The sequence below is a fragment of the Leucoraja erinacea genome, unplaced genomic scaffold (genome assembly GCF_028641065.1).
Source record: "Leucoraja erinacea ecotype New England unplaced genomic scaffold, Leri_hhj_1 Leri_251S, whole genome shotgun sequence".
Classification (NCBI taxonomy): domain Eukaryota; kingdom Metazoa; phylum Chordata; class Chondrichthyes; order Rajiformes; family Rajidae; genus Leucoraja; species Leucoraja erinaceus.
In genome coordinates this window covers 151,531-176,411 of record NW_026576152.1, presented here as the reverse complement: position 1 = coordinate 176,411, position 24,881 = coordinate 151,531, and the positions used below count along the sequence as shown (strand labels likewise).

Sequence of the window (24,881 nt, the reverse complement as noted above, 5' to 3'; positions counted from 1 at the left end):
CTAACCCACCCCCCCTCACCCAACCCCCCCCCCTCACCCCAACCCGACCCCCCCCCCCCCCCCTCACCCACCCCCCCCCCCATCACCCACCCCCCCTAACCCCAACCTCACCCAACCACCCCTCACCCACCCCCCCCCTCAACCCCACCCCCCCCCCTCAACAAAACCACCCTCACCAACCCCCTCACCCCACCCCCCCCCATCACTCTAGACTGGGCTGCTGCGGGGTATGGAGATGACTTTGCCCCAGAGTGTGGGACGGGACGGGACGGGACGGGTGCAGAGGGAGCCTCACCCTGTGTCTGTGTCTGTGTCTGTGTCTGTCCCCACGGGAGTGTTGGTGCCCGGGGGCCGGGACGGAGGACGACTCATTCCTGTTCTCCTTCATTCAGGACCTGGAGCTGACCCTCTGGGCGACCATTCTGGCCGTCATCTGGCTGCACTCCTTCGCTGCCGACACCAAGCTGGAGTGGGATCTCCTGGTCAACAAGTCCCTCTCCTGGGTCAAGGCCACGGGAGGTGAGAACTAACGTGGAGGGAAGGAACTGCAGACGCAGACCGACACAAAATGCTGGAGTAACTCAGTGGGACAGGCAGCATCCCTGGAGAGAAGGGCTGGGTGGTGTTTTGGGTCAAGACTTAGCCTGTTCACAGGGGCTCAGACCCCACCGTCAGAGCAAAGCAGCATCTATGGATGTAGTGGGCTGCTGGCGAGGAGGGGGTGGGCCGGTGGGGGTGGGGTGGGGTCTCCCTATGTTTCTCTCTCTGTCTGTCTCATCTCTCTCTCCCTCCCTCTCTCCCTATCTCTGTCTCTCTCTCTCCCTATCTCTCTCTCTCCCTATTTCTCACCCCCTCCCTCTCTCTCTCACTCCCTCTCCCTCTCTCCCCCATCTCTCTCTCTCCCTCCCTATCTCTGTCTCCCTCTCTCCCTCCCTCTCTCCCTCTCCCCCATCTCTCTCTCTCTCCCTCCCTATCTCTGTCTCTCTCTCTCCCTATCTCTCTCTCCCTATCTCTCTCTCTCTCTCATCTCTCTCTCCCACCATCTCTCTCCCTCTCTTTCTCTCCTTCTCCCCATCTCTCTCTCTCTCTCTCCCTCCCTCTCTCTCCCCTCTCTCTCTCTCTCTCCCTCTCCCCTCCCCCCCCCTCTCTATATATATATTGTCCCCCGGTTACTAACAACTCCTTTCTCTCCCGCCCCCTCCCTGCGCTCCAGCTCCTGACCTTGCGGACTGTGTGAAAGCAGCAAACGCTCTTTTGAAAACCTGCGTCCTGCCCGAGACGCTGGGACTGTGAGGGGGAGGCGTGAAAATGGTGCATCGACCCAGAGAGTCGACCTGTGTCCCTCCCGCTGTGTGATCTCCGCTGTTATTGCTTCCCCTCTTGTATCCGGGCGGCTTCGATCCGGACAAACCTACCCCTGACACCTTGTGTTGGCCGACGGAGTTGTCATCACTGCCCCCCTCTGCTTCATGTAACACCGTTACTGTTCCAATAAACCTGCTTGCTGCCTCAGTCTCTCACTCTCTGTGTCTCTGTCTCTCTCAGTGGGATGTCTGTACACTGACCAATGTCTCTCAGTCCCCCCCTCACTGTGTCTGTGTCTCTCTCAGTGGGATGTCTGTACACTGACCAGTGTCTCTCAGTCCCCCTCTCTGTGTCTGTGTCTCTGTGTCTCTCTCAGTGGGATGTCTGTACACTGACCAGTGTCTCTCAGTCCCCCTCCCTCTGTGTCTGTGTCTCTCTCTCTCTCAGTGGGATGTCTGTTCACTGACCAGTGTCTCTCAGTCCCCCTCTCACTGTGTCTGTGTCTCTCTCAGTGGGATGTCTGTACACTGACCAGTGTCTCTCAGTCCCTCTCTCTCTGTGTCTCTGTCTCTGTCTCTCTCAGTGGGATGTCTGTACACTGACCAGTGTCTCTCAGTCCCCCCCTCTCTGTGTCTGTGTCTCTGTCTGTGTCTCTCTCAGTGGGATGTCTGTATACTGACCAGTGTCTCTCAGTCCCCCTCTCTCTGTGTCTCTGTCTGTGTCTGTGTCTCTCTCAGTGGGATGTCTGTACACTGACCAGTGTCTCTCAGTCCCCCCTCACTGTGTCTCTGTCGCTCTCAGTGGGATGTCTGTACACTGACCAGTGTCTCTCAGTCTCTCTCTCTGTGTCTGTGTCTCTGTCTGTGTCTCTCTCAGTGGGATGTCTGTATACTGACCAGTGTCTCTCAGTCCCTCTCTCTGTGTCTCTGTCTGTGTCTGTGTCTCTCTCAGTGGGATGTCTGTACACTGACCAGTGTCTCTCAGTCCCCCTCTCACTGTGTCTGTGTCTCTCTCAGTGGGATGCCTGTACACTGACCAGTGTCTCTCAGTCTCTCTCTCTCTGTGTCTCTGTCTGTGTCTCTCTCAGTGGGATGCCTGTACACTGACCAGTGTCTCTCAGTCTCTCTCTCTCTGTGTCTCTGTCTGTGTCTCTCTCAGTGGGATGCCTGAACACTGACCAGTGTCTCTCAGTCCCCCTCTCTCTCTGTCTCTGTCTCTGTCTGTGTCTCTCTCAGTGGGATGTCTGTACACTGACTGTATGTCCATCGGGCGTTTATGATACCAGCCTTAATGCAATTATTCACAACAGCAGTGACCCAGATGGATTGAGCGGCTCCGTCCCTCTGACCCAACGACCTTTCGTGCAACCCCCCTATTGTGTGTGTGTGTCAGTGTCATGTCATGACTGGCAGCCTGCCTAACCAATGGAGACCGTGTGGGCGGGACAAGAGGCGGCCAGACGAGCTCCCCATTGGTCTCGCTGCTGTGCGTGACGGCGGGAATGACCAATGCGCTGTCGGCGAAGGTGCGAGCCAATGGGACTGGCGGGCGGGTTGACCAATAGTAATGAGTGGGTTGGTACAGCAGGGGGTGGGTGGGCGGGGACTGCCGATCGGCCAATCACTCGCCGCGCGGCGACGACTGGCGGCCGTCGGAGCCAATGGCGGCGCGTGGGCGGGACGGGGAGGGGGCGCGAGGAGGGGGGACCATCTCCGACACTTCCCTACCATTCCTTGACCTCACTATCTCCATTGCAGGTGATAGACTTCTAACCGACATCCACTATAAACCCACTGACTCCCATGGCTATCTGGACTACACTTCTTCCCACCCTGCTTCCTGTAAGGACTCCATCCCCTACTCCCAATTCCTCCGTCTACGCCGCATCTGCTCCACGGATGAGGCGTTCCACACCAGGACATCTGAAATGTCCTCACTATTCAGGGAACGGGGGTTCCCCTCCTCCACCATAAATGAGGCTCGCACCAGGGTCTCTTCCATACCCCGCAACACTGCTCTCTCTCCCCATCCCCGCACTCGCAACAAGGGCCGAGTCCCCCTAGTCCTCACCTTTCACCCCACCAGCCGTCACATACAAAAAATAATCCTCCGTCAGTTTCGCCACCTCCAACGTGACCCCACAACTCGCCACATCTTCCCATCTCCCCCCATATCTGCCTTCCGCAAAGACCGCTCCCTCCATAACTCCCTTGTCAATTCTTCCCTTCCCTCTCGGTCCACCCCCTCCCCGGGCACTTTCCCTTGCAACCGCAAGAGATGCAACACTTGTCCCTTTACCTCCCCCCTCGACTCCGTTCAAGGACCCAAGCAATCGTTCCAGGTGCGACAGAGGTTCACCTGCATCTCTTCCAACCTCATCTATTGCGTCCGCTGCTCTAGATGTCAGCAGATCTATATCGGTGAGACCAAGCGGAGGTTGGGCGATCGTTTCGCCGAACACCTCCGCTCGGTCCGCAATAACCAAGCTGACCTCCCGGTGGCTCAGCACTTCAACTCCCCCTCCCATTCCGCCTCTGACCTCTCTGTCCTGGGTCTCCTCCATGGTCACAGCGAGCAGCACCGGAAATTGGAGGAACAGCACCTCATATTCCGTTTGGGGAGTCTGCACCCCGGGGGCATGAACATCGACTTCTCCCAATTCTGTTAGTCCTTGCTGTCTCCTCCCCTTCCTCAGCCCCCCTGCTGTCTCCTCCCACCCTCCAGCCTTCCGGCTACTCCTCCTTTTCCCTTTCTTGTCCCCACCCACCCCCGTCCCCTATCAGTCTGAAGAAGGGTTTCGGCCCGAAACGTTGCCTATTTCCTTCGCTCCATAGATGCTGCTGCACCCGCTGAGTTTCTCCAGCTTTTTCGTGCAACCCCCCTATCGTGTGTGTGTCAGTGTCATGTTTAGCTGGGCTCCATGACTGGCAGCCTGCCTAACCAATGGAGACCGTGTGGGCGGGACAAGGGGCGGCCAGACGAGCTTCCCATTGGTCTCGCTGCTGTGCGTGACGGCGGGAATGACCAATGCGCTGTCGGCGAAAGTGCGAGCCAATGGGACTGGCGGGCGGGTTGACCAATGAGTGGGTTGGTACAGCAGGGGGTGGGTGGGCGGGGACTGCCAATCGGCCAATCGCTCGCCGCGCGGCGACGACTGGCGGCCGTCGGAGCCAATGGCGGCGCGTGGGCGGGACGGGGGGAGGAGCCAATGACGACACGTGGGGAGGAGCTAATGACGACACGTGGGGAGGAGCCAGTGACGACACGTGGGGAGGAGCCAGTGACGACACGTGGGGAGGAGCCAGTGACGACACGTGGGGAGGAGCCAGTGACGACACGTGGGGAGGAGCCAGTGACGACACGTGGGCGGGACGAGGACGTGGGGAGGAGCTGCGATTGGTGGGGCGTGGGTGATTGACGGCGCGAGTGGCCAATGGGGCGGCGGTGGGCGGGACGAGGGGCGTGGGGAGGTGATTGACGGCGCGAGCGGCCAATGGGGCGGCGGTGGGCGGGCCCGGCGGTTGCCCGGGGCAACGAGTTGTCCGGCCGGCGGCGAGAGGCGGCAATGGGCAACGCGGCAGCCACGGTGGCGGGAGGGGCCGGAGGGGCCGGAGGGTCCGGAGGGGCCGGAGGAGGAGGAGGAGGGGGAGGGCAGGGGGGAGGAAGGTCATGGTCACCGTGTCCCCCCCCTCAGCCCACATGACCCCGGGCCCGGGCACGGGCAGGGTGACGGCGCGACTCCAGGCCCAGGCCCCAACTCAACCCTTGACCCCGTCCCGACCCCAACCGGTGACCCCAGCTCAACCGGTGACCCCCGCTCAACCCCTGACCCCAACTCAACCCGTGATCCCAGTTCCACTGGTGACCCCCCCCCGACCCCAACCGGTGACCCCAGTTCAACATCCCCCTTTGGCCTCACCCCAACCGGTGACCCCAGCCCGACCCCAACCCGTGATCCCGACCCATCTCCAACCCCCGACCCCGCCACCACCTTTGACCCCGTCCCAGATTTCCACCCCGACCCGATCTCAACCCCCGGCCCTGCCCCGAACGCCGACCCCCGGGCAACCTTCGACCCTGCCCGGGACCGCGACCCCAGCCCGACCTCAGGCTTCGATCCCGGTGCGGACGTCGTCGACGGCCCTGCTTCAACCCCCGCCGCCGCGACCCTCACCTCTGACCTTCGCCCCCTCCCCCGCCAACCTGGCCCGAACCCCGCCCCCCGCTCGGCCCTTGACCCTGGCCCTGGGCCGCACCTCTTCCCCCGCCCTGCTCCAACCCCTGACCTTCCCCCTCCCCCCTGACCCCCACCCAAAACCCGGCCCGAGTGTCCCCGCCGCGACCTCCCACCCCCAGCCGGCCCCCGTGCCGGCCCGACCCCTGACCTCTCCCCTCCCCCACCCCTCCAAGCTCAACCTCCCCTATTTCCTGATCCAGTCCCGGCACCTGACTCCTCGATCAACCCGGCGGCCAATCACTTCTCCCCTGCCCGTCTCCCCCCTCGCGCTCACCTCCTCTCCCCCCTCCCCCAAGAAGGAGGCTGCCTCCGCGACCCCTCACCCCACAGCCCATCACCCCGCACCCACTCACCCCGCGGCCCCTCACCCCTCCGCCCCTATTGTCTTGACCTTGCACGCTCGCCCCTTGGCCATTCACCCTCACCAACCCTCGACCTCTCACCCTTCAACCCCAGCTCCCTCGTTACCCCCTCAAACCTCACGTACTCACCCCCCTCCCTCCACTCCCTCTCCCGTGCAACCCTTGCACACTCAGTCCACTGCACCAGCACCCTTGCACACTCAATCCTCCCCCTCCCCTGTGCAACCCTTGCACACTCAGTCCTCTGCACCCGCACCCTTGCACACTCAATCTCCCTCTCCCGTGCAATCCTCTCAGTCTCCACCACACGCTCGGTCCTCTCCCGTGCAATCCTCACACACTCCGTCCTCTCCACCACTGCCCTTGCACACTCAGTCCTCTTCTTCACCAGTGCAGCCCTCTCACACTCAGTCCTCTCCCCAAACCGTGCACACTCGCCCCCCTCACTCCCCGCAACCCTCCAACACTCACTCCTCCACCCCTCAGCCCCACCCCACTACTGCCCCTCCACAGCCCTCTCACGATCACCCCTCAACGCCTCACACTCAGCTCACTCCCTCCTCCACACAACCCTTACACCCTCACCCCACTCCCGCCACACTACGACTCTCGCACACCCCGCCCTCTCCCTCCTTCCCACAACCCTTGCTCCCTCCCTCAGTCACACCCCCGTCCCTCCACTCCACAATCCTTGAACACTCACGAACCACCCTCCTCACCACAACCTTCGCACACTCACACGCCAGTGCCGCAGCCCACGCACACTAGTGCCCCTCCCTCGTCCCACCACGCATCGCACGCCCACCCCTCCGTCACCACCACCGACCCTGTGAAGACTGGCCCCCCGAGCCCTCACACTCAACCCTCGCACGCTCAGCAGACCACACACGCTCACGTGCCCGCACAACACACTCACTCCTCTCCCGACGATGCACAGTCCTTGCACAATCGTGCCTCTGCACCACAGACCTTGCACACTCACCAACCTGGTTCCTCACAGCAGACTGCGCACACTCGCCCCTCTCCTGGCGCTCCACCGCCCTCGCACACTCACGGCTCTACACAACAGTCTGTGCACACCCACCAGCCCGATTCCACGCCACAAACGTTGCACACTCATTCAGCAGCATCCCAGTCCTCGCACCAATCTGAGCTTGTGCCACACTCATCGCATGCTCACTCCTCCGCACAGAGGCCCTCACATGCTCAGCCCTCTTGGCCGAAGTCTTTGCACACTCACCCCTCCCCCGCCTTGACACACCAGTCCACACCCAGCCCCTCGCACAGACGCCCTCCCACGCCGCACACACACCACTCGCCGCGCACACATGCATCCCACCACTCTCGCCCCTCCACACCACAGCCCTTGCACACCCGCCCCTCCACACCACAGCCTGCTCACACTCACCACACAACCTCCACCCCGCATACGCGCCCCTCCACACCACAGCCTGCTCACACTCACCACACAACCTCCACCCCACCCACAGCCCCCCCCACACGCCGCCCCTCCACACCACAGCCTGCTCACACTCATCACACAACCTCCACACCACAGCCCCCGCACACCCGCCCCTCCACACCACAGCCTGCTCACACTCACCACACAACCTCCACCCCCCAGCCCCCGCACACCCGCCCTCCCACCACCCTCACACTCATCACACAACCCCACACCACAACCCCCGCACACTCGCCCCTCCACACCACAGCCCCCGCACACCCGCCCCTCCACACCACAGTCTGCTCACACTCACCACACAACTCCCACGTCCCCGTCCCTGCACACCCGCCCCTCCACACCACAGCCTGCTCACGCTCACCACACTCCCACCAAGCCCATGTCCTCGCACACTCACACCACTCCACAACCCTTACATACTCACCACACTCCTACCTTGCCACCGTCTTTGCACACTCAGCCTTCTACCGCACAGTCTGTTCACACTCACAGCTCACCACAATCCTTGCACACTCGTCCCCCAACACCACGGCCTGTTCACACTCACATGTCATCCTCACCACAGTCCTCGCACACTCGCCCTTCGACGCCACAGCCCTTGCACACACGCCCCTCAACGCCGCAGCCCTTGCACGCTAATACCGCCTCGCCACAATCCTCGCACACTCACCCATCGACCATTCACACCTCGCACGTGCACCACTCCTCCCCAAGGGGGGGGCATCACTCACACCATCATCCCCCCCCCACGCCCCTCCCCCCCTCCCCCGCCCACACCACCCTGCGCCCCATCACCACCCCCATCGACATCGTGCTCACCCCAACCCCTCCCCCCCTGCCTCCCCCCAGCTTTGGCACGCCCACCCCCAGCCTCACCCGCCCCTCGCACCACCTCCCCCCTCCGTCCGACACTCCGGAGGGTAAAGGTCAGAGGTTGGAGGGCTTGTCGCGACCGGGAACCCCCCCCCACCCCCTCTTCCCCCCCCCCCCTCACCGGGCAAACTGAGGGGGGGGGGGGGGGACAATGTCAACCCCCACCCTCCCCTCAACCCTCCCAGGTCAAACTGAGGGGGGGAGGGGGAGAGGGATGCCCTCACACCCCCTCCCCTCACTTTCCCCGGCCCCCATCCCTCCCAGGGAAAACTATCTTATAGACCAAACCCTTCCCCTCCCCACCCACTCCCCCTCCCCTTCCCCCCCAAATCCGCCCCTCCTCAAAGACCAAACCCCTCCCTCCCACAGACTCCTCCCTTTCCCCCCTCCTCCCTTGGACATCAAACCTGTCCTCATTACCCTATCCACAAATCCCCCCCTCACTCTCGAACGGTGGGCCACCTCGCTCTTCCCCCTCCCACTCCCCCCGCGTTACCTCCCCCCTCCAGCGCTACCTCGCTCTCCGCTCTCGCCAACACGCCTCTTCCCGCCACGTCTCTTCAACGGACTCCATCCAACCGCGATGAAAATTCAGCCAGGGTAAATCCGTGCACTCTGCACCCGCCGTGTCACATCTACACCGAGTACAAGTCAGGGAACTCTGTACACTTGCCCTGGGTATAGTTAGTTTGTGCAATCTGCATCCGATGCGATACGTCTCCACACAATACAAGTCAGGGAACTCTATTGACTTGCCCCAGGTCAGTTAGTCCGTGCAATATGCATCCGCTGCATCACATCTACACCGAATACAAGTCAGGGAACTCTATTGACTTGCTCCAGGTCAGTTAGTCCGTGCAATCTGCATCCGCTGCGATACGTCTCCACTCAATACAAGTCAGGGAACGCTCTCCGCCTGCCCCGGACGGAGTTAATATGGCAGATGGAGTTTAATCCAAGAAAGTGTGAAATGTTTGGGAGGTCAAATTTCAGGGGAAATATACAATTAATAGCAAGACCCTGAACAGCATTGATGTACAGAGGGATCCTGGGGTCCAAGCTCTCAGCTCCTTAAAAGTGGTGTTTGGTGTATTATTGTCACGTATGCAGTGAAACGTGTCGTCGCAGGTAGATGGGGAGTGTGGGAGAGTAGAGGGATCTAGGAGTGCAGGTACATAGTTCACAGGAACATAAAAAATAGGTGCAGGAGTTGGCCATTCGGCCCTTCGAGCCAGCACCGCCAATCAATATGATCATGGCTGATCATCCACAATCAGTATCCCGTTCCTGCTTTCTCCCCATATCCCCTAATTCCGTTAGCCCTAAGAACTATATCTAACCCTCTCGAATATATCCAGTGAATTGGCCTCCACTGCCTTCTGTGGCAGAGAATTCCGCAGATTCTCAACTCTCTGGGTGAAAAATGTCTTTCCTCACCTCAGTCCTAAATGGCCGACCCCTTATTCTTAAACTGTGACCCCTGGGTTCTGGACTCCCCCAACATCGGGAACATTTTTCCTGAATCTAACCTGCCCAATTACTTAAGAAATTGATGTTTCTATAAGATACCCTCTCATCCTTCTAAATTCCAGCGAATATAAGCCCAGTCGATCCATTCTTTCATCATATGTCAGTCCCACCATCTGACCCGGGGATTAACCTGGTGAACCTACGCTGCACTCCCTCAATATCAAGAATATCCTTCCTCAAATTAGGAGACCAAAACTGCACACAATACTCCAGGTGCGGTCTCACCAGGGCCCTGTACAACTGCAATGGGACCTCCTTGCTCCTATCTCGCTATGAAAGCCAACATGCCTTTAACTTTCTTCACTGCCTGCTGTACCTGCATGCTTACTTTCAGTGACTGATGTACAAGCACAGCCAGGTCTCGTTGCACCTCCCCTTTTCCTAATATGACACCATTCAGACACCTTCCTGTTCTTGCCACCAAAGTGGATAACCTCACATTTATCCACATTATACTGCATCTGCCAACCTGTCCAAGTCACCCTGCAGCCTCAAAGCATCCTCCTCGCAGCCCACACTGCCACCCAGCTTTGTGCCATCTGCTGTACCCGCATGCTAACTTTCACCAGATTACCTTCACCAGGTTAGTTCCTTCGTCTAAATCGTTAATATATATTGTTAATAGACAATAGACAACAGGTGCAGGAGTAGTCCATTTGGCCCTTCGAGCCAGCACCGCCATTCAATGTGATCATGGCTGATCATCCCCAATCAGCCTTCTCCCCATATCCCCTTACTCCGCTATTTTTAAGAGCCCTTTCTAGCTCTCTCTTGAAAGCATCCAGAGAACCTGCCTCCACCGCCCTCTGAGGCAGAGAGTCCCATCACTGATCCTCACCTCACGGCATTCTGAAAACTGTCGTCACAGGTAGACAAGGAGCTTTGTAGGGCAGAGGGATCTAGGAGTGCCTGGAACTGGCATCACAAGGGGGTCCAAAAGGCTTTCAGCACATTGGCCTTCATCAGTCAGGGTTTTACCCAGAGTAAGGGAATCGAGAACCAGAGGACATCGATTTAAGATGTGGGGAAAACGATTTAATACGTTCTGACTGTCTACCCTATCTACATCATTTGTAATTTTATAAACTTCTAGCAGGTCTCCCCTCAACATTCAACGTTCCAGAGAAAACAATCCAAGTCTGGCGTCAAGTTGGGAAAAGGGGAAGTACAACGGGATCTGGGGGTCCTTGTACATCAGTCTATGAAAGTAAGCATGCAGGTACAGCAGGCAGTGAAGAAAGCCAATGGCATGTTGGCCTTTAAAACAAGAGCAATCGAATATAGGAGCAAAGAGGTCCTTCTGCAGTTGTACAGAGCCCTAGTGAGACCACACCTGGAGTATTGTTTGCAGTTTTGGTCCCCTAATTTGAGGAAGGACATTCTTGCTATTGAGGGAGTGCAGCGTAGGTTTACAAGGTTAATTCCCGGGATGGCGGGACTGTCATATGCTGAGAGAATGGAGCAGCTGGGCTTGTACACTCTGGGGTTTAGAAGGATGAGAGGGCATCTCATTGAAACATATAAGATTGTTAAGGGCTTGGACACGCTAGAGGCAGGAAACATGTTCCCGATGTTGGGAGGAGTCCAGAACCAGGGGCCACAGTTTAAGAATAAGGACGGAGATGAGGAAACACTTTTTCTCACAGAGAGCGGTGAGTCTGTGGAATTTTCTGCCTCAGAGGGTGGTGGAGGCCGGTTCTCTGGATACTTTCAAGAGAGAGCTAGATAGGGCTCTTAAAGATAGCGGAGTCAGGGGATATGGGGAGAAGGCAGGAACGGGGTACTGATTGGGGATGATCAGCCATGATCACATTGAATGGCGGTGTTGGCTCGAAGGGCCAAATGGCCTCTACTCCTGCACCTATTGTCTATTGTCTATTGTCGCTGCCTCCCCGTCTCTCTCCCCACCCGCCCATTCCTCTCTCTCTCACATTGCCATCCTTTCCACGTCCCCTCCCATCCTCTCTCGCACCTTTCCCCCTTTTTCTCCTTCCCCACTTTCCCTCCCTCGGTGATTGCGTGGGTTTTCTCCGGGTGCTCCGGTTTCCGCCCACACTCCAAAGACTTGCGGGTTTGTAGGTTAATTAGCTTAGGTAAAATTGTAAATTGTCCCTAGCGTGCGTAGGATAGTGCTAGCGTGCAGGGATCGCTGCTCGGCACGGACCCATATCACATATCTATAAAAACTTTTGCAGTCAATTTTTATGTTCCCTGCCAGTTTTCTTTCATAATCTATTTTCCCTTTCCTAATTAAGCCCTTTGTCCTCCTCTGCTGGTCTCTGAATTTCTCCCAGTCCTCTGGTAGGCTGCTTTTTCTGGCTAATTTGTATGCTTCATCTTTTGTTTTGATACTATCCCTGATTTCCCTTGTTATCCACGGATGCACTACCTTCCCTGATTTATTCTTTTGCCAAACTGGGATGAACAATTGTTGTAGCTCATCCATGCAGTCTTTAAATGCCTTCCATTGCAGATCCACCGTCAACCCATTAAGAATCAATTGCCAGTCTATCTTGGCCAATTCACGTCTCATACCCTCAAAGTTACCTTTCTTTACGTTCAGGACCCTTGTTTCTGAATTAACAATGTCACTCTCCATCCTAATGAAGAACTCAACCATATTATGGTCACTCTTGCCCAAGGGGCCACACACAACAAGACTGCTAACTAACCCTTCCTCATTACTCAATACCCAGTCTAGAATAGCCTGCTCTCTCGTTGCTTCCTATACATGTTGACGTGGATAAGCTTTTTCCATTGAGAGTAGGGAAGACTCAAACAAGAGGACATGATTTGAGAATTAAGGGACAAAAGTTTAGGGGTAACATGAGGGGGGAACTTCTTTACTCAGAGAGTGGTAGCTGTGTGGAATGAGCTTCCAGTGGAAGTGGTGGAGGCAGGTTCGATTTTATCATTTAAAAATAAATTGGATAGGCATATGGACGGGAAAGGAATGGAGGGTTATGGTCTGAGTGCAGGTAGATGGGACTAGGGGAGAGTAAGTGTTCGGCACGGACTAGAAGGGCCGAGATGGCCTGTTTCCGCGCTGTCATTGTTATATGGTTATATGTTATATGGTTATATTTCTCCAGCATATCTTCAGCCTGAGCCTGGGCCTGTGATGAGGTACAGCCGGCTCTGTCCCTTCTTGTACAGGACCTCAGCGTTCCTGGACCCGTCCAGTTTACACTCCAGGTACACTCCCAACGTATTTATCCTCCCTGGTAAACTGTACATCCACATCACTGATGGAGACAGGGGACAGAGGTTGTTCCTCTACCCCTAAAGGTTAATTCCCAGGATGGCGGGACTGTCATATGCTGAGAGAATGGAGCAGATGGGCCTGCACACTCTGGAGTTTAGAAGGATGAGAAGGCATCTCATTGAAGCATATAAGATTATTAAGGGTTTGGACACACTAGAGGCAGGAAACATGTTCCCGATGTTGGGGGAGTCCAGAACTAGGGGCCACACACAGTTTAAGAATAAGGAGTAAGCCATTTAGAACGGAGACGAGGAAACACTTTTTCTCACAGAGAGTGGTGAGTCTGTGGAATTCTCTGCCTCAGAGGGCGGTGGAGGCCGGTTCTCTGGATGCTTTCAAGAGAGAGCTTGATAGGGCTCTTAAAATAGCGGAGTCAGGGGATATGGGGAGAAGGCAGGAACGGGGGACTGATTGGGGATGATCAGCCATGATCACATTGAATGGCGGTGCTGGCTCGAAGGGACAAATGGCCTCTACTCCTGCACCTATTGTCTATTGTCTAAAGTCCACCACTAACCCCTTAGTCTTGGCGGTGTGGAGAGCTGCAGGTAATTCAGCCCACACCACTCAACAAAGTCGTTGACTGGGCCTCTGCGCTCGGCTTCCCTCCCATCACTGATGCAGCCCACAATCATCCGAAAACATCTGCAGGGGGCAGGAGTCCGAGTTAAATCTGAAGTCCGAGGTGTAGATGGTGAACAGGAAGGGAGAGAGGACAGTCCCCTGTGTGGCCCCTGTGTTGCTCAGCACCATGTCCAAAGCACAGTTCTGTAGCCTGACGTATAGACAATAGACAACAGGTGCAGGAGTAGAGGCCATTTGGCCCTTCGAGCCAGCACCGCCATTCAATGTGATCATGGCAGATCAAAGTTCAAAGTAAACTTTATTGTCAATTCAAATAAATTGGATTGAAATTACGTTTCCCCATACTCCAAATGTGCAAGTAATATTTATAACACAGACAGACAATCCACCAATAAGATAGACAATATACATTATTTAAAATATTCACAGTGTGAATAGTAAAATTTTGAGGTATGTTACTAAAAGTGCAATAATAAAAGGTGCAATATAGAAAAGTGCAAATAGCATACTGCAGACATTGGGTTAAAATTATTTTGACAGACAGTTGGTCTTTGTTTGTGTAATGTTCATGGAATTTTCTTGAGTGTGTTGAGTAGTCTGATGGCCTGAGGAAAAAAGCTGTTTTTGAATCTGGTGGTTTTGCTCCGCATACTGCGGTAGCCCTTGCCGGATGGTAGGAGGAGCGCCTACATTCCGGTAGGCGGCGCGGCTCTGGCCAGCAGCGGCCTCTGCAGCCTGTCCGCGATTTTTGGTCTAGGTTTTTATGTAGTTTTTTGATTTTATGTCAGTGTGTGTGGGGGGGTGGGGGGTGGGGTGGGAGGGGGGGGGAAACTTTGTGAATCTCTCCCTGCACTGGAGACCCGACCTTTTCTCGTCGGTTTCCATTGTCTTGCCCGGCCGCAACAGCCTCCAACAGGAAGAGACCGGGGTCAGGGTGCCGACTCACCGTTGCCGTCGCGGAGCTGGCCGGGTCCGGAGCGGTGGAGGAGCGCTGCTGCTGCTGCTGCTGCTGCTACCGGAGAGTCGGAGGCTCCAACGACAGGTCTGTGGACGGCGGCGCCGGGAGCCCACGGCTCCTTGGAAGGAGACCGCTTCTCAGGGCTCCTGCAACGGCGACTTCTCCCGCCCGAGTTGCGGGGTTGAAGAGCTCCTGGAGCGGGGCCTGACACCACTGCCCCGCCCGGCTGGAATGGCCGCGGACTCTGCGAGCGCACGCCGGGGGCTCCAACACCAAGACCCGGTGTGCGACCTCGCACCACCCGGCGTGGCTTTAATGGCCGCGGGACAATCGCCATCGCCAGCCGGGGGCTATGACTTTGACTCTGACATCGGGGGGGGGGAGAGTGCAGTGGAGAGATAAGTTTATTTGGCCTTCCATCACAGCTATGTGATGGATGTTTATGTTAAATGTAATTATTGTTGTGTCTGGGGTCTATTTGTATGTAATGTATGGCTGCAGAAACGGCATTTCGTTTGGACCTCCAGGGGTCCAAATGACAATTAAATTGACTCTGAACTCTGGACTCGGACTCTGAGAGTGAACAGTTTGTGTGCTGGGTGGGTGGTGTCTTTGATGATATTGGTTGCTCTATTTGCGACAGCGAGATGGGTATAAGTCCTGGATTGCAGGTTGTGGTGATCTGGTGATCATCTCCGCTGTCCTCACCACTCTCTGTAGATCATCCCCAATCAGTACCCCATCCCTGCCTTCTCCCCCATATCCCCCAACTCCGCTATCTTTTAAGAGCCCTATCTCGCTCTCTCTTGAAAGCATCCAGAGAACCGGCCTCCACCGCTCTCTGTGAGGCAGCAACTTCCACAGACTCACCCACAGATCTTACAGCGAGCAAGACAGGCCACTCGACGAGAAAGACGTAGTGCGGTCACGGGCAGGTTCACGGGTAATTTTCGGCCCCATTTCCGTAACCGGCTTCCGTCTCCGCACCAAAGATCCCATAACAGCGGAGCAAAGATACTAGTGCGGAGACGGAAGCCGGTTATGGAAACATCCTCGTAAAAATAAAAGTTAGTCGGTAAAAATCTTCTCCTCATTTTCAGAATTTTAATTTATTGACACTGCGAGTCGGATCGGGTCCGGTTACTAAAATGGCCGACGTTCCGCTCCGTTTCGTACTACACGTCAGCCCATTGCATTTAGTAGCAGTGGTCTATCTTGCTCCGTTAGAGGATCTTTGGACACCAGTCAGGTAGTTGGTGATCCAGGACACTAATGGAGTGTCCACACCCGGGGGGGGAGAGGGTTCCGGGACCGCTGGGCCTCACGGGGGTGGGGGGGGGAGAGGGGGGGATGAATGCATCCTTGACCAGGATTGCAACATAGCTGATGAGTAGTTTATTTAGTGTAGGGACACAAAAAAAGCTGGAGAAACTCAGCGGGTGCAGCAGCATCTATGGAGTGAAGGAACAAGGCAACGTACAGAGAAGGTTCACCAGACTGATTCCTGGGATGTCAGGACTTTCATATGAAGAAAGACTGGATAGACTCGGCTTGCACTCGCTAGAATTTAGAAGATTGAGAAGATCTTATAGAAACTTACAAAATTCTTAAGGGGTTGGACAGGCTAGATGCAGGAAGATTGTTTCCGATGTTGGGGAAGTCCAGATCAAGGGGCCACACACAGTTTAAGGATAAGGGGGAAATCTTTTAGGTCCGAGATGAGAAAAACATTTTTCACACAGAGAGTGGTGAATCTGTGGAATTCTCTGCCGCAGAAGGTAGTTGAGGCCACACAGTTCATTGGCTATATTTAAGAGGGAGTTAGATGTGGCCCTTGTGGCTAAAGGGGATCAGGGGGTATGGAGAGAAGGCAGGTACAGGATACTGAGTTGGATGATCAGCCATGATCATATTGAATGGCGAATGGTGCAGGCTCGAAGGGCCGAATGGCCTCTACTTCCTGCACCTATTGTCTACGTTTATACGTTTCGGGACGAAACACTGAGGAAATAGGTAACGTTTCGGGCCGAAACCCAGAAGGGTTTCGGCCCGAAACGTTGCCTATTTCCTTCGCTCCATAGATGCTGCTGCACCCGCTGAGTTCCTCCAGCCTTTTTTTTATCTACCTTCGATTTTCCAGCATCTGCAGTTCCTTCTTAAACAGTTTATTTAGTGTGCGTTTGTTTGTCTCGTGTGATGGCGGTGCCTTCTGTTTTTTTATGGTTTTGATTGTATTGTGTATATAATGTTTTAATATTTGAATAGATATTTTTGAATTCACCCACCGGCATCTTGGTCAGTTTGCTCCCTAGCAGTGCAGTGCAGTGCAGTGCAGGATGGTGTGTTAGGCCCACTGCAGAAGTAATGGAACATGACTCTCACAATGCTTCCCAGGAGATGAGGAGAAATCCAGATGGGCACAGATGAGGAGAAATCCAGATGGAACAGGCGGATGATGGCGTCCTCAACACCCCGTCTCTGTTTGGTAAGTGAACTGCAGGGGGGGGGGGGGGGGGTCCAGGGAGGGTTTAACCAGGGTGAGTAATCATGGCTGATCATCCAACTCAGTATCCCATCCCTGCCTTCTCTCCATACCCCCTGATCCCTTTAACCACAAGGGCCACATCTAACTCCCTCTTAAATATAGCCAATGAACTGTGTGGCCTCAACTACCTTCTGTGGCAGAAAATTCCACAGACTCACCACACTCTGTGAGAAAAGGTGTTTCCTCGTCTCCGTTCTAAATGGCTTACCCCTTATTCTTCAACTGTGTGTGTGTGTGTGGCCCCTGGTTCTGGACTCCCCCAACATCGGGAACATCTTTCCTGCCTCTAGCGTGTCCAAGCCCTTAACAATCGTATATGTTTCAATGAGATATCCTCTCATCCTTCTAAACTCCATATGGCCTGCTCCTGCGCCTATTGTCTGTTGTCTGTTGTCTATTGCCTATTGCCAGCGGGTCTTGTTGTAGCCTGTAACGCTCTTCGTACCGGGCTCCACAGATCCCTCATGTTGTTTCAGCTCCAACTTCCTCCTGTAGTCGACCTTGCCAATAGTTGCAGGAGCAGGCAAAAACGGGAAAGCAGACTATTATCTAAATGGTGGCTGACTAGGAAAAGGGGAGATGCAACGAGACCTGGGTGTCATGGTACACCAGTCATTGAAAGTAGGCAAGCAGGTGCAGCAGGCAGTGAAGAAAGCGAATGGTATGTTGGCTTTCATAGCAAAAGGATTTGAGTATAGGAGCAGGGAGGTTCTACTGCAGTTGTACAGGGTCTTGGTGAGACCACACCTGGTGTATTGTGTACAGTTTTGGTCTCCAAATCTGAGGAAGGACATTATTGCCATAGAGGGAGTGCTGAGAAGGTTCACCAGACTGATTCCTGGGATGTCAGGACTGTCTTATGAAGAAAGACTGGATAGACTTGGTTTATACTCTCTAGAATTTAGGAGATTGAGAGGGGATCTTATAGAAACTTACAAAATTCTTAAGGGGTTGGACAGGCTAGATGCAGGAAGATTGCTCCCGATGTTGGGGAAGTCCAGGACAAGGGGCCACAGCTTAAGGATAAGGGGGAAATCCTTTAAAACCGAGATGAGAAGAACTTTTTTCACACAGAGAGTGGTGAATCTCTGGAACTCTCTGCCGCAGAGGGTAGTTGAGGCCACAGTTCATTGGCTATATTTAAGAGGGTGTTAGATGTGGCCCTTGTGGCTAAGGGGATCAGGGGGTATGGAGAGAAGGCAGGTACAGGATACTGAGTTGGATGATCAGCCATGATCATGTTGAATGGCGGTGCAGGCTCGAAGGGCCGAATGGCCTCTACTCCTGCAACTAATTTCTATGTTTCTATGTGAGTGAGCACCAGCTGCCTCTCCAGGGACATCATGGGCATGTGTCACCGGTCTGTAGCCACTGGAGAAGCTGGGGCACGTCCTCGTTGCTGCAGGAGCCGTGGCAATAGACAGTAGACAATAGGCGCAGGAGTAGAGGCCATTCGGCCCTTCGAGCCTGCACCGCCATTCAATATGATCATGGCTGATCATCCAACTCAGTATCCCGTACCTGCCTTCTCTCCATACCCCCTGATCCCCTTAGCCACAAGGGCCACATCTAACTCCCTCTTAAATATAGCCAATGAACTGTGGCCTCAACTACCCTCTGTGTTCAAAGTTCAAAGTAAGTTCAAAGTAAACTTTATCGTCAATTCAATTATGCAACAGTAGTTACACAGAGGATTGAAATTACGTTTCCCCATACTCCAAATGTGCAAGTAATATTAAAAACACAGACAGACAACATACCAATTAAAATAGACAATAGACATTACATTATTTAAAATATTAAAATATTTTAATGACAGAGAATTCCACAGATTCACCACTCTCTGTAGCCACTGGAGGAGCTGGGACGCACGTCCTCGTTGGTCCAGGGACCGTGGCAATAGACCATAGACAATAGGTGCAGGAGTAGAGGCCATTCGGCCCTTCGAGCCAGCACCGCCATTCAATACGATCATGGCTGATCATCCAACTCAGTACCCCGTTCCTGCCTTCTCCCCCATATCCCCTGACTCCACTATCTTTAAGGGCCCTATCTAACTCTCTCTTGAAAGTATCCAGAGAACCTGCTTCCACCACCCTCTGAGGCAGAGAATTCCATAGACTCACCACACTCTGTGAGAAAAGGTGTTTCCTCGTCTCCATTCTAAATGGCTTACCCCTTATTCTTCAACTGTGTGTGTGTGTGGCCCCTGGTTCTGGACTCCCCCAACATCGGGAACATGTTTCCTGCCTCTAGCGTGTCCAAGCCCTTAACAATCGTATATGTTTCAATGAGAATCCCTCTCATCCTTCTAAACTCCAAATGGCCTGCTCCTGCTCCTGCGTCTATTGTCTGTTGTCTGTTGTCTATTGCCAGCGGTCTTAGAAACATAGAACATAGAAACATAGAAATTAGGTGCAGGAGTAGGCCATTCGGCCCTTCGAGCCTGCACCGCCATTCAATATGATCATGCCTTCTCTCCATACCCTCTGATCCCCTTAGCCACAAGGGCCACCATCTAACTCCCTCTTAAATATAGCCAATGAACTGTGGCCTCAACTACCCTCTGTGGCAGAGAGTTCCAGAGATTCACCACTCTCTGTGTGAAAAAAGTTCTTCTCATCTCGGTCTTAAAGGATTTCCCCCTTATCCTTAAGCTGTGACCCCTTGTCCTGGACTTCCCCAACATCGGGAGCAATCTTCCTGCATCTAGCCTGTCCAACCCCTTAAGAATTTTGTAAGTTTGTCAGCTCCAGCTTCCTCCCGTAGTCGACCTTGCCAATAGGTGCAGGAGGAGGCCATTCGGCCCTTCGAGCCAGCACCGCCATTCAATATGATCATGGCTGATCATCCCCAATCAGTAACCCCCGTTCCTGCCTTCCCCCCATATCCCCTGACTCCGCTATCTTTAAGAGCCCTATCTAGCTCTCTCTTGCCCTGCCTCCGTCTCGGCTTCAGGTCTTTCTGCAACCCTCCCTGTCACCATTCCTGAAGGTCCTCGTCCTCTGGTTGAGAAGGGTCTTTATGTCAATGGATGCCCCGTTGATGTGGTGGATCACCAGGGCTTGTTGCTGGGGATACAGTGTACAGTCTCCGCAGGGACAGCGTTGGTTGTCCACACGGCACCTTATGTAGCTGGTATTGTATTGTGTTGTATATCTTTATTGTCATTTTCCCGAGTACTCACGTACCCAGAGGAAACAAAAGAACGTTGCTCAACCAGTGTCCATTCAGTGTGCAGTAAAAAAATAAATAGAAATAAAAATACATATATCATGAACAAATTAAACACTCTACTAAACATCAACAGGCGTTCCGATCGGCAGCGGCACAACAGTGGCTCTGCTGCAGTGTGTCCAGGTTGGTGGTTGGTGCGCGATACTTTGGCAGGGGGCAAAGTCCGTTTATCAGTCTTATAGCCTGCGGGAAGAAGCTGAGGAGCATCCTGCTGGTTTTGCAGCTAATGCTCCTGTACCTCTTCCCATATGGCAGGATGGAGAATATGTGATGCGATGGGTGGTGGGGGTCTTTGATGATGGAGATGGCTCTGTTGATACATCTCTTCCTGTATATGTCCAGCAGGAAAGGGAGTGGAGCACCAATAATCCTGCTGGCGGTCTTCACAATCCTGTCTAGTTGGTGCCGTTCGTACGCCTTGCAGCTCCCGAACCAGGAAGTGATGCCGTAGGTTAATGTGCTCTCGACAGTCCCCCTATAAAAAGTCCGTAGGTGTGTAGTGGGGAGACCTGCTTTTCGTAGTCTTCGGAGAGGGTGTAGTCGCTGCTGGGCTCTCTTGACCAGTACTGTGGTGTTGTTCGTGGACGTCAGGTCATCTGACAGGTGGAGTCCTAGGAACTTCACGCTGCTGACCCTTTCCACATCAGCTCCATCGATGTGCAGAGGTGTATGGTGTTGTTTCCCCGCCCTCCTGAAGTCAACCACCATCTCCTTAGTTTTTCCCACATTGAGAATGAGGTTGTGGGATTTGGTAACATGAGCCCATCAATGTCCTCCCCGTGGGGACCACACAGTGTGTCCCAGTCTGTGTCCTCACAACATCCCTGTCGAGCACCATAGTCCTCCCGTCCCTCACTGACCTTGTGGTCACTGGCAGCCTCTTGGCGTTATACCTGGGGAGGAGGTGAACCAGGTTGTGGTCAGATCTTCCCAGTGGGGGAAGGGCTATGGAGCTGCACCCGTCTTTAACATTGGCAGAGAGCAGAGTGTGGGACGGTGCGGAGGGAGCAAATAGGTGCAGGAGGAGGCCATTCGGCCTATCGAGCCAGCACCGCCATTCAATGTGATCATGGCTGATCGTCCCCTATCAATAACCCGTGCCTGCCTTCTCCCCATATCCCTTGACTCCACCAGCCCCTAGAGCTCTATTTAACTCTCTCTTAAATCCATCCAGTGACTTGGCCTCCACTGCCCTCTGTGGCAGGGAATTCCACAAATTCACAACTTAAGAAACGTTTTTTCTCACCTCAGTCTTAAATGGCCTCCCCTTTATTCTAAGACAATGTGTGGCCCCTGGTTCTGGACTTGCCCAACATTGGGAACATTTTTCCTGCATCTAGCTTGTCCAGTCCTTTTATAATTTTATATGTTTCTATAAGATCCCCCCCCCCTCATCCTTCTAAACTCCAGTGAATACAAGCCTAGTCTTGTCAATCTTTCCTCATATGACAGTCCCGCCATCCCAGGGATCAATCTCGTGAACCTGCGCTGCACTGCCTCAATCACAAGGATGTCCTTCCTCAAATTAGGAGACCAAAACTGTACACAATACTCCAGATGTGGTCTCACCAGACCCCTAATCAACTGCAGAAAACATAGAAACATAGACAATAGGTGCAGGAGTAGAGGCCATTCGGGCCTTCGAGCCTGCACCGCCATTCAATATGATCATGGCTGATCATCCAACTCAGTATCCCGTACCTGCCTTCTCTCCATACCCCCTGATCCCCTTAGCCACAAGGGCCACATCTAAATCCCTCTTAAATATAGCCAATGAACTGGCCTCGACTACCCTCTGCGGCAGAGAGTTCCAGAGATTCACCACTCTCTGTGTGAAAAATGTTCTTCTCATCTCGGTTTTAAAAGATTTCCCCCTTATCCTTAAGCTGTGACCCCTTGTCCTGGACTTCCCCAACATCGGGAACAATCTTCCTGCATCTAGCCTGTCCAACCCCTTAAGAATTTTGTAAGTTTCTGTAAGATCCCCTCTCAATCTCCTAAATTCTAGAGAGTATAAACCAAGTCTATCCAGTCTTTCTTCATAAGACAGTCCCGACATCCCAGGAATCAGTCTGGTGAACCGTCTCTGCACTCCCTCTATGGCAATAATGTCCTTCCTCAGATTTGGAGACCCAAACTGTACGCAATACTCCAGGTGTGGTCTCACCAAGACCCTGTACAACTGCAGTAGAAACCTCCCTGCTCCTATACTCAAATCCTTTTGCAATGAAAGCTAACATACCATTCGCTTTCTTCACTGCCTGCTGCACCTGCATGCCTACCTTCAATGACTGGTGTACCATGACACCCAGGTCTCGCTGCATCTCCCCCTTTTTCCCAATCGGCCACCATTTAGATAATAGTCTGCTTTCCTGTTTTTGCCACCAAAATGGATAACCTCACATATATAAGAACGACTTTACTCCTATACTGAAATCCTCTTGTTATGAAGGCCAACATTACATTAGCTTCACCCTGTGTCTGTGTCTGTCCCCACGGGAGTGTTGGTGCCCGGGGGCCGGGACAGAGGACGACTCATTCCTGTTCTCCTTCATTCAGGACCTGGAGCTGACCCTCTGGGTGACCATTCTGGCCGTCATCTGGCTGCACTCCTTCGCTGCCGACACCAAGCTGGAGTGGGATCTCCTGGTCAACAAGTCCCTCTCCTGGGTCAAGGCCACGGGAGGTGAGAACTAACGTGGAGGGAAGGAACTGCAGACGCAGACCGACACAAAACGCTGGAGTGACTCAGTGGGACAGGCAGCATCCCTGGAGAGAAGGGCTGGGTGGTGGATGTGGAGAGGATGTTTCCACTAGCGGGAGAGTCTAGGACTAGAGGGCACGGCCTCAGAATTAAAGGACGTTCATTTAGGAAGGAGATGAGGAGGAATTTCTTCAGTCAGAGGGCGGTGAATCTGTGGAACTCGTTGCCACAGACGGCTGTGGAGGCCACAAGTCAGTGGAGATTTTTAAGGCGGAGACAGATAGATTCTTGATTAGTGTCGGGTGTCAGAGGTTAAGGGGAGAAGGCAGGCAGGAGGATGGAGTTAGGAGGGAGAGATAGATCAGCCATGATTGAATGGCGGAGTAGACTAGATGGGCCGAATGGCCTAATTCTGCTCCTATCACTTATGACCTTATATTTGGGGATGAGACCCTCTCTATCTATCTCCCTCTCTCTATCTCTCCCCTCTCTCTATCTCTCTCCCTCGCTCTCTCTCTCCCTCCTTCTCTCTCTCCCCTCTCTCTCTCCCTCCCCCTCTCTCTCTCTCCCTATCTGTCTCTCTCTATCTCTCCCTACCCACCCTCTCTATTCCCTTCTCTCCCCCTCTCTATCCCCCTCTCTCTCCATCTCTCTCTCTCCCTCTCTCCTCTCTCTCTCTATCTCCTTCTCACCCTCCTCCTCTCTCTCTCTCTCTCCCTCATTCTCTGTTTCCATTACACACAGGGTTCCTCTCTCTCTCTCTCTCTCTCCTCTCTCTCTCTCTCTCTCTCTTCATCCTCTCTCTTCCCTCTCTCTCTCTCCTCTCTCTCTCTCTCTCTCCTCTCTCTCTCTCCTTTCTCCTCTCTCTCTTTCTGTCTTCTCTCTCTCTTTCTCTCTCCTCTCTCTCTCTGTCTCCTTCTCTCTCTCCTCTTCCCCTCTCTCTCCCCCTCTCTCCTCTCCTCCTCTCTCCTTTGTCCCCTCTCTATCTCTCTTTCTCTCTTTCTCTCTCTCCCTCTCTCCTCTCTCTCCCCCTCTCTCCCCCCTCTCTCTCTCTCTCCTCTCCTCTCTTTCTCTCTCTCTCTCTCTCTCTCTCCTCTCTCTCTCTCTCTCTCCTCTCCCTCTCTCTCTCTCTCTCCCCCTCCCTCTCTCGCTCTCTCTCTCTCTCCCTCTCCTCTCTCTCTCCTCTCCCCCCCCCCCCCTATCTCTATATATATATTGTTTCCCCGTTACTAACCTCCTCCTTTCTCTCCCTCCCCTCTCCCTGCGCTCCAGCTCCTGACCTTGCGGACTGTGTGAAAGCAGCAAACGCTCTTTTGAAAACCTGCGTTCTGCCCAAGACGCTGGGACTGTGAGGGGGAGGCGTGAAAATGGTGCATCGACCCAGAGAGTCGACCTGTGTCCCTCCCGCTGTGTGATCTCCGCTGTTATTGCTTCCCCTCTTGTATCCGGGCGGCTTCGATCCGGACAAACCTACCCCTGACACCTTGTGTTGGCCGACGGAGTTGTCATCACTGCCCCCCTCTGCTTCATGTAACACCGTTACTGTTCCAATAAACCTGCTTGTTGCCTCAGTCTCTCATTAGTAGTGGAGTTGGGGATGGCATCAAACAGGAAATTAGAAATGCGTGCAACAAAGGCAAAACAGTTATAATGGTGACTTCAATCTACATATAGATTGGGTGAATCAAATTGGCAGGGGTGCTGAGGAAGAGGATTTCTTGGAATGTATGCGGGATAGTTATCTAAACCAACATGTAGAGGAACCAACGAGAGAGCTGGCTATTCTAGACTGGGTATTGAGTAATGAGGAAGGGTTAG

At 54.0% G+C, this 24,881-nt stretch overlaps 2 protein-coding genes and 1 long non-coding RNA gene across 4 annotated transcripts; all 3 read left to right on the top strand.

Annotated features, from left to right (window-relative positions):
* The first annotated feature begins 271 nt into the window (after positions 1 to 271).
* On the top strand, positions 272 to 1,515 carry LOC129716506 (uncharacterized). Its single transcript, XR_008726649.1, has 2 exons — positions 272 to 519; positions 1,214 to 1,515. It is a non-coding gene; the product is annotated as an uncharacterized LOC129716506 (long non-coding RNA).
* A 3,451-nt stretch (positions 1,516 to 4,966) lies between these two features.
* LOC129716512 (uncharacterized) lies at positions 4,967 to 6,672 on the top strand. The gene has a single exon (XM_055666370.1). It carries the CDS (start codon positions 4,975 to 4,977, stop codon positions 6,670 to 6,672), a length of 1,698 nt encoding a protein of 565 aa, XP_055522345.1. The 5' UTR covers positions 4,967 to 4,974.
* A 5,408-nt stretch (positions 6,673 to 12,080) lies between these two features.
* On the top strand, positions 12,081 to 24,637 carry LOC129716507 (von Willebrand factor A domain-containing protein 5A-like). 2 transcript variants are annotated; one of them, XM_055666366.1, is made up of 4 exons: positions 12,081 to 12,964; positions 16,972 to 17,062; positions 22,919 to 23,045; positions 24,336 to 24,637. In XM_055666366.1, exons 2-4 carry the CDS (start codon positions 16,991 to 16,993, stop codon positions 24,413 to 24,415), a joined length of 279 nt encoding a protein of 92 aa, XP_055522341.1. In that variant the 5' UTR covers positions 12,081 to 12,964; positions 16,972 to 16,990; the 3' UTR covers positions 24,416 to 24,637. The 2 variants fall into 2 exon arrangements, with proteins under 2 accessions (XP_055522341.1, XP_055522340.1); XM_055666365.1 differs by having other exon boundaries at positions 16,878 to 17,062.
* Positions 24,638 to 24,881: the final 244 nt, after the last annotated feature.